Consider the following 18,290-nt stretch of genomic DNA (forward strand, 5'->3'; position numbering starts at 1 on the left):
AAAATCAGCCCCCTGTCAGCAGCTGGCCCTTCCTGCCCTGGGTATGTCTGCTTCCCCCCATGGGCTGCTCCAGGAGAAGTTTTGCTGACAGCTGTGCACCCATCCAACTGGCCCTTTTTAGAAGGTGAGTCACAGGCTGCTGGGAGTGTGGATCCACACAGCTCCTGGAAGCAGTTTAGCTATAGGAACCAGAACCCAAAAAAGGTCACGTCTTGCAACCTTACAGGAATTCAATCTGAGGAACAAGCAGAAGGGAGTTCAAGATGGGTTTATATCTCAGTTTTTATTTTTTATTTTTAAAAATTGTTTCTGACTATTATAATGGAGAGAATTAGAGAAGAGCTTAAATATGTAACAGTAGAAGAAAGCTTTGTGAATTTGGTACATTCATATAATAGGCAATTACAAAGCTATTGAAAAGATTGTTTATGAAGACTTTTGAATGATGCCAGAAAATACTAGATGAAAAAGTGAGATACAGACTGCAGATGCACTCCGATCTCAGATATACGAATATAACAAATACTATAATCTATATGCATATGTACATTCAGAGGGAAAAGCCCGTATTGGTAAATATCCAAATGTTAATACTGTTCTGTTTTGTTTTCAAAACCAGAGAATTCTTTCTTTATGCTTTGCGTGTTAAAATTAGCATGTGTTACTTTTACAGCAGAAAAGAGGGGGCAAAGTTTTTCAGGCAGCTTGCGCTGCCCATCAATGAAATTCCTCAGCTCCGGGTTTCTCCTAAGGAAAGCGCCTGTGCTGCGCCTGCTCCCCAGCCAGTCCCCAGGATGCCCGGGGCGGTCGGACTGGCCTCTGGAGAGACAGTGCTGGAGGCCCCGCGGAGGGAGGAGGTGACCGGCGGGGCGAAGCGCTCGGCCGGAGTTGGAAGGGCAGGGGAGGGGCCCAGCCTTTCTCCCATCCGGGAGCGAGATCTGGGCTAAGCTGGGTGTCTTAAGCCCAAGTCCAGCCCCCGGCCACCACGGCCGCCGCCCAGTGCGCTGTGCCTCGGCCAGGTGCAAAATGCCGTGTCATTGGGAGAGTCCGCGACCGCAGCATTAAATTACAACACAGCGGGGCCCGGGTAAGGCGGCGGGAGTGGAAGATGAGCAGGAGCCCCTGTTCTTGCAACAACCGCTGACCAGCGGAGGGAGCTCAGCCGGGGCGGGGACCGAGCCTGGCCCACTGGAGCCGTCTGGGGTGGCCTGTTCCCCTTTCAAAGCAGCAGCTCGGATACGCGAGCCAGAGATCCGAACCGGACTCGCTCCGCTAGCCTGCTCCAGTGAGCGGACCCACTCACTGCGCCTCGGCCTCCCGCGACCTTTCCCAGCCCTCTTCGCGCTCTGGGCGCACCGGGCCCCACGCGCCCCAGGCATGTTGAGGGTCTTCATTCTCTACGCTGAGAACGTCCAAACCCCGGACACCGACATCAGCGATGCCTACTGCTCTGCGGTGTTTGCAGGTAGGAGGGGCCCGCCATCTCCGCCGGGGTCGGGGTGGGGTCGGGGAGGGGGAGCCGAGCATCTCTACTCTGATGAGCTCCCAGACATGAAAGACAAGACTCTCCTGCTCGGCCAGACTCAAGGTGAGTGTTGCAAAGACACACACCTGGGGGAGGGACTACTCAGAGGGAAACTGAGGCTTCGAGAGAGGGTTGCTGAGCGGAGCTTTTTCGGGACCTGGAAGCTGAGACCGGTTGGCACTGAGGTAGGCCAGGTAGGCCAGGAAGGCAGGAACAGCATCTCTCCTCTCGCTCCTTCTGGATCTCTTAAAAGAGGTCTTTCTGCGTTGTACTGCAGGTCTCCCTTCCTCTCCCCGGAAGGCCTGATTCCAGGCCTATTTATAACCCAACTCTCTTCCCCCCCCCCCCCCCCCCCCCCCCCCCGCCTGGGTCTGGATGCAGCCTTTGCTCATTCTTAGAGGCTGGGCTGGCAGGCCGGGGGTGAACAAACCGCCCACTCCTCAGGGATCCTACCCTTGCTTTGGGCACAAGTTGGGGGAAATTTAGCAGCTGGGCATAGCTGTCACCAGCACCAACCTTTAGGGACTTTTGCCTCCCTTCCCCTCTTTCCCAACACAGCCCAGACTGGCACATGTAGCGGGTGGTATCTGGTCTCCATCATCAGATTGGGGTCTCCTCCAGCAAAGAAGCCTGCTCCCTTATTGGACTGGGACCTCCTACAGGAAGGTCTTCACAGAGTAATGCTTGGACTTTTCCTCCAGGAAGTGAAGGCTGGACCCTGTCATCTTCCCTGGGACCCTCTCAAGGATAAGCCAGAGCTGGGATCTACACAGCTGGGTCTTTGTGCTGGCAGCCATACTGGGGTAGAAAGACCAGGGGGCAAGAATATGAGCCCATCTCCCTACCCACCCTATGGGTTCCCCTCCCGGCCTCCATTACCTGCCACTCTACTTGTTCCCAGTGATCTGATTTCTAATTTACCTACATCCCAGGCCCCCAGAAATCATAGTATTAGCTGGTCCCTGGCCATCTAGCACAGACATTCCCTTCCAGTTTCATGAGCTCCTGGATACACCTGTTCCCAGATACTCGTGTGCACATATGCTCCCAGACACATGCACATGCTGGAGCACCTGGGACACCTGAGATGTTCCAAGGAGTGGAGGCTCTGAGGACGCAGGCACCTGTTCCCCACAGCACACGCAGATGTGTTTTGTGAGGCGCACCCACTCCTGGGTGTGAGGTTCAGGGTTCTGTCTCTGCTGGACAAGGGCAGAGCTGGGGAGAGGTCACTGAATCGGCCTGTGGCCTGGAAAGCAGCGTGCACCAAGAGGAGGCACCAAGGGGTGAGGGTGGCACCAGCTGTGCCTTTTTCCTAGTGTGCTGCTTTGATCTGTTCTCAACCAGTTTCCCACAGTGGCCTCTGGAAATGAGCTTTATCCAGGTGTTTCCCGTAGGGAGGACAGGATGTCAGTGGGGGTCCTTCATGCTTCCCATCTGCATCCTCAGCTCTGGGAAGGCCAGGTCAGTGGCCTGGTTTAGCTGCCTGGCTGAGGGCCCTGGCTCCATGTTGTACAACTCCAGGGGGCACCATTCACACTGTGAATATCCCCCTGGCTGTGGGCAGGGAGGACACTGTCACCCTGGAGGAAGGACAGGCACCACATGCATTAAGCAGCTGCCTCCTGTCCCAGCGCCCCCTCCCCGTTCACAGTCCCCCAATCTGAGCGCTGAGCAGGCTTTGTCGATGGCGGCCTCTGAAGCCGTGCAGTGCACATACACCCGTCTGCAGCCCTCCGCTCAGGGGCCTTGTCTCCTCTGATGTCCATCCACTCTCCTGAACCAGATTTTCCTCCACTTGCCCTGACCACACCTGCTTCCACTTAATACATGTTCCCTGTGCTGCCGGCTGCCACAGCACCCCCAGGCTGGGCTCAGAACCCTGGCAGGAGAAGGGGAAAATGAAAATGGGTGGGAAGCACTTTCCAACCCCAGAAAGTGTTTCCCCCACAGGAAGTTCTGCTGGTTTGGCTCCTCACCTGTCGTTATTTGAGCCTCGAGGGCCTGTCTGTGGAGCAGTCTCCTCCATTCTTCATCCTCGCACTTAACACATCCCTGACTGAGCCCCTGCCACATACACCTGCCTGGTGTCAGCCACAGTCCTGCCCTTTGCCCCCTGCCTGGATCCTTTAGGTGGGTTCCCCCTTCCTGGAGCCCAGAGCTCACTGTGGAAAAGGAAATATGTTCTCTGCACAGATTGATCATGGTTTCCCAGGCTTTCATGAGCCCAGGAAGGAGGCTGGTGAGAATCCTTACTCCCAGTCATCACTGTCATCATCAGACAGTCACGAGGAATGCAGTCGCTCCCCTCTCCCAGCCCCTGGACACATTCCACCTCCTGCCTTAGCCAAGCTCTAAACCCAAGTCCAAATTTGGCCTTCCTGCAGCAATCAGGCCCATTTGCCCTCCTCCTCCCAACCAGGGCCATGTTAGTGAACGATTACACAGAAGCTCTGGCTCAGGGACACGTGGCTCAAAGCAAAACACCCAGCTGGCCTTCCTGGACTCCTTAGGTTTTTGTCTCATAAAGCCCCTTTGGCTACATGATTATGATATCCCATAATTACACCTCACAGCTCCTCCGTGCATGCATTAAATTCATTTCAAGCTCACAGCAGCTTTGTGAGGCCAAAGGGCAAGGATATTATCCTCCTTTACAGATGAAGAAATAGTCCCAGAGAAGTGCAGGGGTCTGGCCAAGATCACACAGTGGCCAAAGCATCCTTACTCCTCCCCCATCATCAGTGCCCTCTGTTGTTCTCAGCGACCTTGGCTCATGAACAAGAAAGTGCTTTGGAAAGCATACCATGTGCTGCCCACACCCAGCATGCCGGACCTGAGCCAGCATGCGGAGGGCGGTGCTTGGGGTACCCAGCATGGGGCTGAGTCGAAATAGAGGGAGTTCAAGGCTGCAGAGCACCACTTAAGACAAGTCACCAAAAGACAGAGTATTCTGATTTTTAAAACGCATATTCATCATAAGGAGAGAGAATGGACATTTGTTAAGCACAAGCAACATGTCATTTTCAGATGCTGTTTCTTTAAAACCCATAACAATCCTATGAAAAAGATCTGTTTAACTGATCCCATGCCTATTATGTGCCAGACACTCTTCTAAATAGAACATTTAATATGAGTTACATCATAATCCTATTATAATTTGCACTGGGCACTTATAAGTATTAAACTTCCTGGCAACTATATATGGTAGCAACTGTTATCACCCCATTTCACAAATGAGAAAACTGAGGCACAAAGAGGTTAAGTAACTTGCCTAAGGTTACACATGGGTAAGTAATGGAGTTGGGATTCGGGTTGAAGCAGTCTGGCTTCAGTCCCCCATTTTTAACCTCTGTACTATCTACTTCTGCGTTTAGCTCTGACTTACCAGACAAACAATATTTGGACCCAGGTTGGCTTAGACCCCAGTCTCAGTCTGTGTGTTCATTCCTTACATCCTGGTGCATCATGCACATTGCCCTTACTGCCATTCACTCGCCCAAATATGGACACCCTCAGCTCCCGCTCTCTGGTCTTGAGGATGCTTTCTTATCTCATTGGGTCTCTGCCCTTCTGCATCATCCTCTCTGTATCTGATGGGACCAGTCAGTCATCATCAGCCCAGGATGCTCCTTCTAGGCAATGCCTTTGTGCCAGGCTAGCTCACAGGTCTCTGACAGGCCTATGGTAGCTGCTGAGGGTATTATAAGTTGAGCCCATGGCTCTGGATCATGTGGCACTGAGGTGTTCACACTGTGGTAGTGTGGCAGGCACTCTGGGGCCTCCAGGAAGGGGGCAGTGTAACCGAGGCCCCAAGCTTAGTCAGTCCGATGTGAAGTGAAAGTTGGGTGGAGGGGCTCAGGAGTACAGATAGCTGGCAGCCTTTGTCACAATCCAGTGGGATGAGAGCATCAAACAAGAGGGAGAGAAGGACTGCTTGGGATCTTGAACTTGGACTCCAAGTTCTGCTACTTTCCCGCTGTGTGTCTTTGGGCAAGTCACTCAAGCACTCTGTGTCTCAGTGCTTCATCTGTAAAATGTTAATAATAATAGTACCTGCTTTGGAGGAATGGTTCTGAAGAGTTCGTGTTAGCTCACATAAAGCACTTTGAGTAGTGCCTGGCACTCAATACATGCTAACTATATTATTATTATACACACTTACACATGTATTAATAATTATTATTATATCTAATTACACATGTATTTATTACATTTTGTTATAGTTGACATGTATTATGCATGTACTAAGAAATCATTGCACACATCCAAGAAGCCTTTTAGTATCTTCTTTGCCTGGTCAGTTCTATCGTTGGCTTTGTTTGTCCATCCACAGTGCTGCCAGGCTGAGCACAACTGGTTGACTGATGGGTGGCCATCCCGTCTGCCCCCAGGGACACTAGTCCTGTCTCCTCTGACTGCCCTTCCTAGAGCAGCCCCTTCTGAGGTATAGGCATCTCTGTCTGTCTGCCTGATGGCTGGCCATGGTCCTTACAATGGTGCTATGACTCTCTTGGAACAAGTATTCCCCTGGTGACTCCCCTGGAGCCCACAAACTGCCTCAGTCCCTTTCCCCAGGCCAAACTCACTCTCTTTCTCTACTACCTGTATACTAGTTTCTTTCCAGATTGGTTCATTGGCATGGGAGAATGTTAGCAGGGAGAATGCTAACATCCATTGAATACCTACTGTGTGCCAGGCACTGTGCTGGAGGCACTAGTGTTATGTTTAATCCTCCCAGTACATCTGCCAAGTGTCATTGTCTTAATTTCACAGAAGTGGAAACAGACTCTGAAAGATCAAGTCCCATGCCTAGGTCACACCACTAGAAAAGGGTGGACTGGGATGGAAGCCCATAGCGGACAGTTTCCACTGCAGCGGGTTCTTCCCTGGCAGTCTGGTGATCATGGCTGTGACTGTAACCAGCATTGCACGTGTGTTCTGCACTCTCGGTGGACACACAGGTGCTCCGTCAATCCTGGCAGGTTGGATTGGGACACATATTCTTGAATGAGTGTGAGGAGAGAAGGAAGAAGGATGTATTGGGTCATCCACACTTCTGGAAGATTTTAGATGTTGGCAAATGTGCCTTGAAAGCATCCTGTGAACTCATGCATAGTGTTCCTCTCAAAGTTGATGTCATTGAGCAGAGAGGCAAGGTTTGTTTTCCTCCTGGACACCCCATGTTTATGCCTTGGATAAAAACAAAGTTCTAGACAACATTGGGAGAATGTGGTCAGAGAAGGCGAGCTGGCCCAACTTCAACAGCAGGAATGGGCCTTGTTAGAAGCACTTCTTCCTTGATGGTCGGGGAGGTAGGACCACAAATAGGTGACAAAAGAGGACAGGGGCACAAACTCACATGCGAATGGGAGCCTGGCAGGTGGCCTAACTAACAAGATTAGGCCAGGGAAAAATCATATGTGCGTACTGGGGAAGTGGTGGCGAGTGGGGTGAGCTGAGGGCACACCCTGTCTACAGGTGCCAGATGACTGGTGTTCGGCAGAGAATTTGAGCCCAGGTGCCAGCTTCTCTGATTTTTCAAGAGAAGCCGTAAATCCAGATTTACGTGGAAAGTCTTTTAATGTTTAATTAAGGCACAGTTTTGTTATAAAACATTATTGTGGTCAAAAGACAATATGTCTGGGCCAAGCCCGTGGTGCACTCGGGAGAGTGCGGCGCTGGGAGTGCAGCGATGCTCCCGCCGCGGGTTCGGATCCTATATAGGAATGGCCGGTGCACTCACTGGCTGAGTACCGGTCATGAAAAAGGCAAAAAAAAAAAAAAAAAAAAAAAAAGACAATATGTCTGTAGGCTGGATGTATCCTGTAAGACAACAGTGACAGCCTCTGATGCACGGTGTTTCATTTAATCCTGGAGACCTGAGGTGTGGCTCTCAGAAGAGCAGGTAGCAAAGGTCCTCTTCTTTGGGCTTATCAGTCAGCACCTACCAGTAACTACACCATTGGGGCAAATGGGGGAGAGCTTTATTCCCCTCCCGCCTTGTCTCTATCGGCCCTGAAACACTGAAGTAAGCATAAAGTCTAAGTAAAAAATGGGCTTGCTATGCAAGCCCAGCTTCAATACAAATCTCTGTACCCCATTCCTACCAGACTATAGCTCCTAAGCCAGCCCTATCACCTTCATAGTGGGGCTGGAGTAGTTTGGGGTACTGAGGAGCTGCCCCGCCTGAAGCCATAGGTGCAATGCAGCCCTGACTATGGTGGTGTAAAGACGATAGTCTCTCACTCTCGTGATAGTAGAGATGTAGGCAGTCCTGGCTGGAAAAATTCTGACCCAAAAGGCTGCCTTAGACCCCAGCTCCTCCTGTTTTGTTGCTCTGCTATCCCCAGGGGGATATTGTCTGACAACATGGCCCGGGATGGCTCGCCACCACAATCTGTATTCCAGCCAGAGGGAAAAGGGGGCTAGGAAGACGTGAGATCTATATCACTGTAGTTTTTGTCCATGGTTCCTGGATTGTTCTAACCTCCCCCTGCCTTTCTGTATTGGAGCTGGATGTAAAGAAATTCTCTGACCTCCTACCTTGTCTGATTGTAGGTGATAAGACTCCCACTTCAGAAAGGGTCCTGCCCCATGCGTGGGGGATTGAATGCTGCACAGAAAGCCCAAGAAGAATCTGAACAGACAGGCCTTGCTGGCTTTCCCCACTCAGTCTGTTAGTGTTAGATCACACCCTTTTTGTCCAGTCACACTTCTACATGGTTGTCCATGCTTCAGTTATGCCTATGTAATAAAGCCTTCATAAAAACCCAGGAGAACCGGGTTCAGAGAGCTTCTAAAAAGATGAACACATGGAGGTTCCTGGAGGGTGGTGCACCGGGGAGGGTGTGGAAGCTCTACCCCCCTCCCCCATACCTTGCCCTGTGCATCTCTTCATCTGTATCCTTTGTAATATCCTTTATAGTAAACCGGTAAACGTATTTCCCCAAGTTCTGTGAGCTGCTCTAGCAAATTAATCAAACCCAAGGAGGGGATCGTGGGAATCCCAGTTTACCTGGTTGGTCAGAAGAACAGGAAAGACAGCTTGGGGCTTGCAACTGGCATTGGAAGTGGGGAGCAGTGTTGGGAACTTAGAGCTCAGCCTGTGGGATCTGATGCTGTCTCCAGGTAGATAGTGTTGGAGTGGAATTGGAGGGCCCCTCGGTGTTGTCGGCTGAAGACTTGATTGTTTGCTGGTGGGGAGAAACCTCCACACATCTGGTGTTAGAAGTGTGTTGTGGGAGTATAATGGGAGAAACTGCGTCCATGAGTTTGTTTTTCCACAGGAGGCTTGCCCCTTCCCTTCAAGGACACAACCAGGTGGTTACATACATCTCTTCTGCTCATATCCCATTGGTCATCACTTGGTCTCATAGCCACATCTCGCGGGGGGAGAGGCTGGGAAATATAGTCGTTTTATTTGGGTAGCCAGGCACCCAGATAAAACACTATGGAAATGTCTGTGGAAGAAAGGGAGAAATATATGGGGATGAATTGAGGTCTTGGCCACAGTTTCCATTAGAGCTTCATTCCTGACACAAGTCCCCTTGGGAGGAAGCCCCATTGAGTTACTAGGCCCCAGTATGAAGTCTGCAGGGGAACAGTCTGCTGACAGATTCGGGAGGTGTCCAGGGCAGTGAACAGTGGCCAGATCAGGAAGTTGGAGGTTGGGATGGGAAAGAGGACTCAGGATGTGTCTGGGGCTCAGGTCACCAGCTGCTGCATTTGTGGTTTGCAGAACTGTTGTGTGGCTGGTTCCTTGGACACGAGCCACGGGTTTGTAGAAGTCCCTTGGAAATTTCCTCTGCAAATATTAGCTATACCCCCTACAGATTTCCTGTGCTGACTCTGACAAATTGAAATGGGGTCGGGTAGAGTGTAGTGTGGTGAGGGAAAGAGCAAAGCCAGGAATCATTGTGACGGTGAAAAAAAAAAAAAAAAGAGCTTCATAGTATCTAAACCTTCCGCTAGGGGGCAGTACTGTTCTCTTTGAGAACCACTGGCTTAGGCTCATGGGGTGGTACCCACACTGGGGAGCCAAGTGCAAGGTCCACCACACCAACTCCAGGCCAGCCCTGTATTACACACTAGGAATACCTGGGTCACTAAGACAGCTTTGGTCTCTCCCCTCATTGACTGACTCCACAGTCTAGCTAGACATTAAACAAATAATTACACAAATGGTTATTCCTTACAATTGTGACAAGTGCTAAGAAGGAAAAGTACTGCTATGAGGTTATTTGCCACAGAGACCCGACCTAGACTGGGTGGTCAGGGACTGCTTTGCTGGAGAAGTGATGTTTAAGCTGAGGCTTGAGGATGAATGGCGTGGCCCTGCAAAGAGAGCGGCAAAGGCAGTGGCAGGCGGAGGGGACAGCAGACCTCAGAGATGGGGGGGCTCAGCATATTCTAGAAACTGGAGCTGGAGCTCAGAGAGCAAGGGGCTGAGTGGCCTTATCCTCTGGGCTAAGGAACAGAATCTAGGCTTCATCCAAAGAGCACAGGGGGCCTTTGAGGGGTTTTCGGCAGGGGAGTGACCCGATTGTATTTGTTTTAAGATTGCCTGGCTGCAGTGTGGATAATGGGCCAGAGATGGCCAGAGTGCCTGTGAGGTGACCAGCTAGGATGTGCCACAGCGGCCCAAGCAGGGGAGGGTGGTGGTAGGACTTGGTGGAGGCATTTGAATGCTGTGGGCACATAGCGGGTACCTGTCTTAGTGTGTTTTCTGCTGCTTACAACAGAATACCCGAAACTGAGTAATTTATAAAGAAACAAAATTTATTTTCTTACAGTTTTTGAGGCTGGAAAGTCCAAGGTTGAAGGGGCACATCTCGTGAGGGCCTTCTTGCTGGTGGGGACTCTCTGCAGGGTCCTGAGGTGGCCAAGCCTTCACATCGCAAGGGGGCAAGAGCATGCCAGCTCTCTTCCTCTTCTTAAAAAGCCACCAGTCCACTCCCATGATAATCCATTAATCCATTATCCCATTAACCCATTAACCCATTAATTTGTTAACCCACTAACCTGTTAATCCATTAATTAATGAATGGATTAACCTATTCTCCTCTTAAAGGTCCCACTTTTCAAATGCCATAGTCAGATTTCCCAGCCCATCTTAATACTGTTACAATGGGGATTAAGTTTCTATTCTTTTTTTTGGCAGCTGGCCAGTATGAGGATCCATACCCTTGACCTTGTATTATCAACCCCTGCTCTAACTGAGCTAACTGGCGAGTCAGAGATTAAGTTTCAACATGAGTTTTGGAAGGGACAAACATTCAAACAATAGCAGTACCAAAATCATGGGTATTAGTAAGGCTGATTTAGGCTGCAAGTAATTGAAATCCTGGCTCAAATAGACATAAATGATAAACAGTCTTAAAGGGATCAGTTCACCTAACTGGTGTTCCTGAGACACAGTGAATTCTGGGCATATACACTAGATAGCTCCACAGTATCCTCCCGGACCCTGGCCAACTCCATTTTTCTCTCTGGTCTGTTTCCTTGGTGTCTCTGGACATCCTAGGGCTGGTCCACAATTAGATCTACGTGCTTCCTTGTTTACATGAAGCAGGAGAGGGAGTTAGGCTTCTCCATTTATGGTGTATTTTTCTGCCCCTTCAGAGGAAAAACTTAGGAAACACGAGCCCATCAATAGACCAATAGACATTGCTAGGAGATGGGCTCAGATAGAACAGTCAGGTTCTGCTAGGAGGGTGGAAGGGGGTCTGGATGTTGGGGAGGAACCAAGTGTTCACCTCATCTTGAGGGTCAGTGAGAGGGGTAGGGTCAGGAGTAAGAGGAGAGGGTTCAAGCAGCTAGAGAAGGTACTGGGGAGAGGACAGCCTCAGACTCTCCTTGCTGGCTCCTTTGTGGGCCTCCCATGTCCCTTGAAGGCACTTTCTACAGTGCCTTTATTATTTTTATTTTTTATTTTTTTATTTTGTCGATATACAATGTGGTTGATTATTGTGGCCAATTACCGAAGCCTCCCTCCGTCCTCCCTCTCCCCGCTCCCTCCCAACAATGTCCTTTCCGTAAGCTTGTCGAATCAATTTCAAGGAATAGTAATTGTTATGTCTTCTTCCCCCCCCCCCGTTTTGTGTGTGTGTGTGTGTGTTTATTTATATTTTTAGCTCCCACAAATAAGTGAGAACATGTGATATTTCTCTTTCTGTGCCTGACTTGTTTCACTTAATATAATTCTCTCTAGGTCCATCCATGTTGTTGCAAATGGCAGTATTTCATTCGTTTTTATAGCTGAGCAGTATTCCATTGTGTAGATATACCACATTTTCCACATCCACTCATCTGATGATGGACATTTGGGCTGGTTCCAACTCTTGGCTATTGTAAAGAGTGCTGCGATGAATATTGGGGAACAGGTATACCTTCGACTTGATGATTTCCATTCCTCTGGGTATATTCCCAGCAGTGGGGTAGTTGGGTCATGTGGTAGATATATCTGCAATTGTTTGAGGAACCTCCATACCATTTTCCATAGAGGCTGCACCATTTTGCAGTCCCACCAACAATGTATGAGAGTTCCTTTTCCTCCGCAACCTTGCGAGCATTTATCAGAGTCTTTTGGATTTTAGCCATCCTAACTGGGGTGAGATGGTATCTCAGTGTGGTTTTGATTTGCATTTCCCGAATGCTGAGTGATGTTGAGCATTTTTCATATGTCTGTTGGCCATTCGTATATCTTTCTTAGAGAAATGCCTATTTAGCTCTTTTGCCCATTTTTTAATTGGGTTGCTTGTTTTTTTCTTGTAAAGTTGTTTGAGTTCCTTTTGTATTCTGGATATTAATCCTTTGTTGGATGTATATTTTGCAAATATTTTCTCCCACTCTGTTGGTTGTCTTTTAACTCTGTTAATTGTTTCTTTTGCTGTGCAGAAGCTTTTTAGTTTGATATAATCCTATTTGTTTATTTTTCCTTTGGTTGCCTGTGCTTTTGGGGTCATATTCATGAAGTCTGTGTCCAGTCCTACTTCCTGAAGTGTTTCTCCTATGTTTTCTTTAAGAAGTTTTATTGTTTCAGGGTGTATATTTAATTCTTTAATCCATTTTGAGTTGACTTTAGTGTATGGTGAAAGGTATGGGTCTAGTTTCATTCTCCTGCATATTGATATCCAGTTCTCCCAGCACCATTTGCTGAAGAGGCAGTCTCTTCCCCAGTGTATAGGCTTGGTGCCTTTGTCAAAGATCAGATGGCAGTAAGTGTGTGGGTTGATTTCTGGATTCTCTATTTTAGTACATTGATCAGTGTATCTGTTTTTATGCCAGTACCATACTGTTTTGGCTATTATAGCTGTGTAGTATAGTTTAAAGTCAGGTAGTGTTATGCCTCCAGCTTTATTTTTTTTGTTCAGCGTTGCTTTGGCTATACGTGGTCGTTTGTTATTCCATATAAATGTCTGGATAGTTCTTTCCATTTCTGAGAAAAATGTCATTGGAATTTTGATGGGGATTGCATTGAATTTGTAGATCACTTTGGGTAGTATGGACATTTTCACTATGTTGATTCTTCCAATCCAAGAGGATGGGATATCTTTTCATCTTCTTGTATCCTCTCTAATTTCTCTCAGCAGTGGTTTGTAGTTCTCATTATAGAGATTTTTCACATCCTTGGTTAATTCAATTGGTAAGTATTTTATTTTTTTGGTGGCTATTGTAAATGGGCAGGCTTTCTTGATTTCTCTTTCTGCATGTTCACTATTGGAGAATAGAAATGCTACTGATTTTTGTGTGTTGATTTGGTATCCTGCTACTTTGCTGAAATCCTTTATCACCTCCAAGAGTTTTTTTGTAGAGGCTTTAGGCTGTACGATATATAGGATCATGTCATCTGCAAACAGGGACAGTTTGACTTCATCTTTTCCAATCTGGATGCCCTTTATTTCCTTCTCTTCTCTGATTGCTCTGGCTAGTACTTCCAACACTATGTTGAATATGAGTGGTGAGAGTGGGCATCCTTGTCTAGTTCCTGTTCTTAAAGGAATAGCCTTCAGCTTTTCCCCATTCAGGATGATATTGGCAGTGGGTTTATCATATATTGCTTTAATTATGTTGAAATAATTTCCATCTATACCTAACTTATAGAGGGTCTTTGTCATGAATGAATGTTTAATTTTATCAAATGCTTTTTCAGCATCTATAGAGATGACCATATGGTCCTTGTGTTTGATTTTATTAATATGGTGTATCACATTTATTGATTTGCGTATGTTGAACCAACCTTGCATCCCTGGGATGAATCCCACTTGATCGTGATGAATAATGTTACGTATGTGTTGCTGTATTCTGTTAGCTAGTATTTTAGTGAGGATTTTTGCATCTATATTCATCAAGGATATCGGCCTGTAGTTTTCTTTTTTAGTTGTATCTTTACCTGGTTTTGGTATCAGGATGATGTTTGCTTCATAGAATGAGTTTGGGAGATTTGCATCTGTTTCAATCTTTTGAAATAGTTTGTAAAGAATTGGTGTCAATTCCTCTTTGAATGTTTGGTAAAATTCTGCTGTGAATCCATCTGGTCCTGGGCTTTTCTTTGTTGGGAACCTTCTGATAACAGCTTCAATCTCCTTTATTGTTTTTGGTCTGTTCAGATTTTCTATGTCTTCATGGCTCAGTTTTGGGAGCTTGTGTGTGTCCAGAAATTTTTCCATTTCCTCCAGATTTTCAAATTTGTTGGCATATAGTTGTTCGTAGTAGTTTCAAATGATTCCTTGTATTTCAGATGAATCAGTTGTAATATCGCCTTTTTCATTTCTAATTTTTGTTATTTGAGTCTTCTCTCTTCTTTTTTTTGTTAGCCATGCTAATGGTTTGTCAATTTTATTTATCTTTTCAAAAAACCAACTTTTTGATTCATTGATCTTTTGTATTGTTGTTTGGGTTTCAATTTCATTCAGTTCTGCTCTGATCTCAATGATTTCTTTCCGTCTGCTAACTTTAGGTTTGGAATGTTCTTGTTTTTCTAGTTCTTTAAGGTGAAGTGTTAGGTTGTTCACTTGCCATCTTTCCATTCTTCTGAGGTGAGCATTTAATGCAATAAATTTTCCCCTTAATACTGCTTTTGCAGTATCCCACAGGTTTTGGTATGATGTATCATTATTTTCATTAGTTTCAATAAATTTTTGATTTCCTGCTTGATTTCTTCTTGGACCCATATGTCATTAAGTAGAATGCTGTTTAATTTCCATGTGTTTGTATAATTTCCAGAGTTTCGTTTGTTATTAATTTCTAGTTTTAATCCATTGTGGTCTGAGAAAATACATGGGATAATTCCAATTTTTTTGAATTTATTGAGACTTGATTTGTGACCTAATATGTGATCTATCCTGGAGAATGATCCATGTGCTGATGAGAAGAATGAATATTCTGAGGTTGTTGGGTGGAATGTTCTGTAGATATCTGCCAATTCCAATTGGTCTAGAGTCTTGTTTAGATCTTGTGTTTCTGTACTGATTCTTTGCCTAGATGATCTGTCTAATATTGACAGTAGGATGTTCAGGTCCCCTGCTATTATGGTATTAGTGTCTATTTCCTTCTTTAGGTCTAATAGAGTTTGTTTTATAAATCTGGCTGCTCCAACATTGGGTGCGTACATATTTATGATTGTTATGTCTTCTTGATGGATCAGTCCTTTTATCATTAAGTAGTGTCCCTCATTGTCTCTTTTTATGGTTTTTAGCTTAAAGTCTATTTTGTCCAATATAAGAATAGCTACTCCAGCTTGTTTTTCTTTTCTGTTTGCATGGTAAATCTTTTTCCATCCTTTCACTCTTAGTCTATGTGAATGTTTATGGGTGAGGTGGGTCTCTTGTAGGCTGCATATAGTTGGGTCCTCCTTTTTGATCCAGTCGGCCAGTCTGTGTCTTTTGATTGGGGAATTTAAGCCTTTTACATTAAGAGTTGTTATTGAAAGGTGTTGATTTCTTCCTAGCATTTTATTGGTTGTTTGGTTGTCTTAGGTGTCTTTTGTTCCTTGCTTTCTGATTTACTGTTTGGTTTCTGTGTTTGTTGGTTCCTTAGGTTGTAGATATCCTTTTTGTTTGTTTGTTTTCTCTTCATGAATGCCATTTTTATTATATTAGTTGGTTTTGATTTTTCTTGGGGTTTTATGGCAGTGGCAGCTATTTTTCAGGAACCAAAAACCCAGTACTCCCTTGAGCATTTCTTGTAAGGGTGGTCGTGTGGTGGTGAACTCCCGCAGTTTTTGTTTGTCTGAGAAATATACTATTTGCCCTTCATTTCGGAAGGATAGCCTTGCAGGGTAGAGTATTCTTGGCTGGCAATCTTTGTCTTTTAGTATTTTGAATATATCATCCCATTCCTTTCTAGCTTTTAGGGTTTGTGATGAAAAGTCTGATGTTAGTCTGATTGGGGCTCCCTTATAGGTGATTTGACGCTTCTCTCTTGCAGCTTTTAAGATTATCTCTTTGTCTCTGAGTCTTGCCAATTTGACTATAACATGTCTTGGAGAAGGCCTTTTTGGGTTCAATACGTTTGGAGATCGTTGAGCTTCCTGGATCTGAAGATCTGTGATTTTTCCTATACCTGGGAAGTTTTCTGCCACTATTTTGTTGAATATGTTTTCAATGCAATCTCCGTTTTCCACCCCTTCTGGAATACCCATGACTCGGTTATTTGAGCGCTTAAGGTTGTCTGATATGTCTCTCAGATTTTCTTCAATGTCTTTGATTCTTTTTTCTTTCTTTTTGTCTGCTTGTGTTATTTTATTTTTTTTTCAATTCTTTTTTAAAAATTTTATTATGTCGATATACATTGTGGCTGATTATTGTTGCCCATCACCAAAACCTCCCTCCCTCCTCCTTCAGCCCTCCCCCCAACAATGTCCTTTCTGTTTGCTTGTAGTATCAACTTCAAGTAATTGTGGTTGTTATATCTTCTTCCCCCCACCCAGTTTTTGCTTGTGTTATTTCAAACAGCCCATCTTCAAGTTCAGAGGTTCTCTCTTCAACTTCCACAAGCCTGCTGTTTAAACTCTCCGTTGTGTTTTTTATTTCGCTGAATAACTTCTTCAGTTCAGCAAGTTCTGCTACATTTTTTTTCAGGGCATTGATTTCTTTGTACATTTCCTCTTTCAGGTCCTGTATACTTTTCCTCATTTCATCATGATGTCTAGCTGAGTTTTCTTGTATCTCATTCAGTTTCCTTAGAATTATCACTCGAAATTCCTTTTCAGTCATTTCAAGGGCTTCTTGTTCTATAGGATCTAGAGTTTGAGATCTATTAGCTTTTGGTGGTGTACTTTCTTGATTTTTTGTATTTCTGGTATCTTTTTTTTTATGTTTATTCATTGTGGCAGGGGGTTTCACAGTCCACCAGTTTGAGACTATTGACTAACTAAGATGTTGCTGTGGTTGCCAATTTGGTATGGCTACCTCAGTGTCTGCTCAGTTGGCCTCTAGTGCCTTGTGTGTATGGTTGCCTCGGGTCTTGGGCCTCTCCGGGGAGCCACCTCTCTGGTCAGCTTGGACACTGCTGGGCTGCTGGATCACGGGGCGGTACCGCAGGGTGTGTGATCTCTGCTGAGCTTTCACTTCCTGTGCAGGACTTCTCCCTGTTCCGTGCGCTCTGGCCCGGGCTGTTGGATCGTGCAGTGGCGACCCCACAGGGTGTGTGGTTTCTGTCGAGTCTCCGCCTCCCTAGCCGGACGTCTCCCTGCTCTTTGTGCACTGGGCTGAGCTGCGACGTGTCTTCTGCACCCCTCGTCTATCAGCTGGGCCTTCAAGACCCTGCTCAGCACCGCCTCGACCAGGAAGTCTACCAGGTTTCTGCTAGGCGCAGACAACCGGTCGCTCTGGGTGCCTTTGTAGCACTGTGTAGATCTTTCTTGGGACTTATCACCTTCCTCCTGGTATCGTGGTTATTTGTGTACTTGTCTTATCTCCCACACCAGAGCGTGAGCTCCTCGGGGGAGGAGACCACGGTTCACCTTTGTATCCCCCCCGGCACGGACCGAGTCTGGTGCCCGCCCGCAGTCAGCTCTCCAGCAGGTTCAAGCGGACTTGGGAACTCTCCAACCACACTATTCCTAACCAGGCATCAGTTAGGCATTTTTCTGACCTGGTGGCTGCAGAGATGGTATCTGCCTCCCAGTAACAGGAAGTTTACCGGGGGCCGGAGCCCAGGGTGCTTTGGAGTGACAGTCGGCCCCGCCCGTACTTCCTTGCCCTCCTGACGCTGGCCGGGGATGCCCCACGCTACCAGCCCCGCCAGAGAACCGCAGAGGGAGTTGGAGTGGAGGCCAGCCCCCAGGCCCCGGGAAGCCCCATGCAGGGGCAAGAAAGTGGGAAGGCTCAGTGAGGAGCCGAGCCGGGCGAGGAGGACAGGCTTGGCTGAGCCGGGCCAGAGCTGCCACCACCTGACAAAATGGAGGCAGCCCCAGGGGCGGTGAGTGGCCCGGTGATGCAGGCAGAAGCCGGGTGGGCATCACCCCCCCGAGCAGGGCCGGGTCAGGGGTCACTCACAGGGCTGTGCCAGGTCGGGCGGCTCCCTCTCTGCCTCTCCTTTGTCGCTGTCCTTGTTCTCGGCTCCCGCCACCTCGGGCTGCTCACTTGGTCCTGCGGCGCGGCTCGGGCGCTCCCAGGAATCTTCTTTTATGCCAGCCTGAAACCTTGAATCCTGAATAGGGCAGGTGGCTGCCTTCAGAGCAGCCCCAGCCTCCGGGATCTTGGCTGCATCCACAGCAGCCCTGGCGCCGTGTTCCCTGTTTAGAGACTTGCTTTTGCAG

At 47.2% G+C, this 18,290-nt stretch overlaps 1 protein-coding gene across 3 annotated transcripts in view; it reads left to right on the forward strand.

Annotated features, from left to right (window-relative positions):
- The first annotated feature begins 834 nt into the window (after nucleotides 1–834).
- DYSF (dysferlin) overlaps nucleotides 835–18,290 on the forward strand; it is a 221,544-nt gene continuing 204,088 nt past the window's right edge. For 2 of the 3 annotated variants that reach the window (XM_063077909.1, XM_063077912.1), the window contains exon 1: nucleotides 835–1,465. In XM_063077909.1, coding sequence (XP_062933979.1) covers nucleotides 1,378–1,465 — 88 coding nt within the window. In that variant the 5' untranslated portion in view covers nucleotides 835–1,377. The remainder of the gene's footprint in view (nucleotides 1,466–18,290) is intronic. The other variant, XM_063077914.1, reaches the window with a different exon arrangement.

The sequence above is a fragment of the Cynocephalus volans genome, chromosome 14 (assembly GCF_027409185.1).
Source record: "Cynocephalus volans isolate mCynVol1 chromosome 14, mCynVol1.pri, whole genome shotgun sequence".
Classification (NCBI taxonomy): domain Eukaryota; kingdom Metazoa; phylum Chordata; class Mammalia; order Dermoptera; family Cynocephalidae; genus Cynocephalus; species Cynocephalus volans.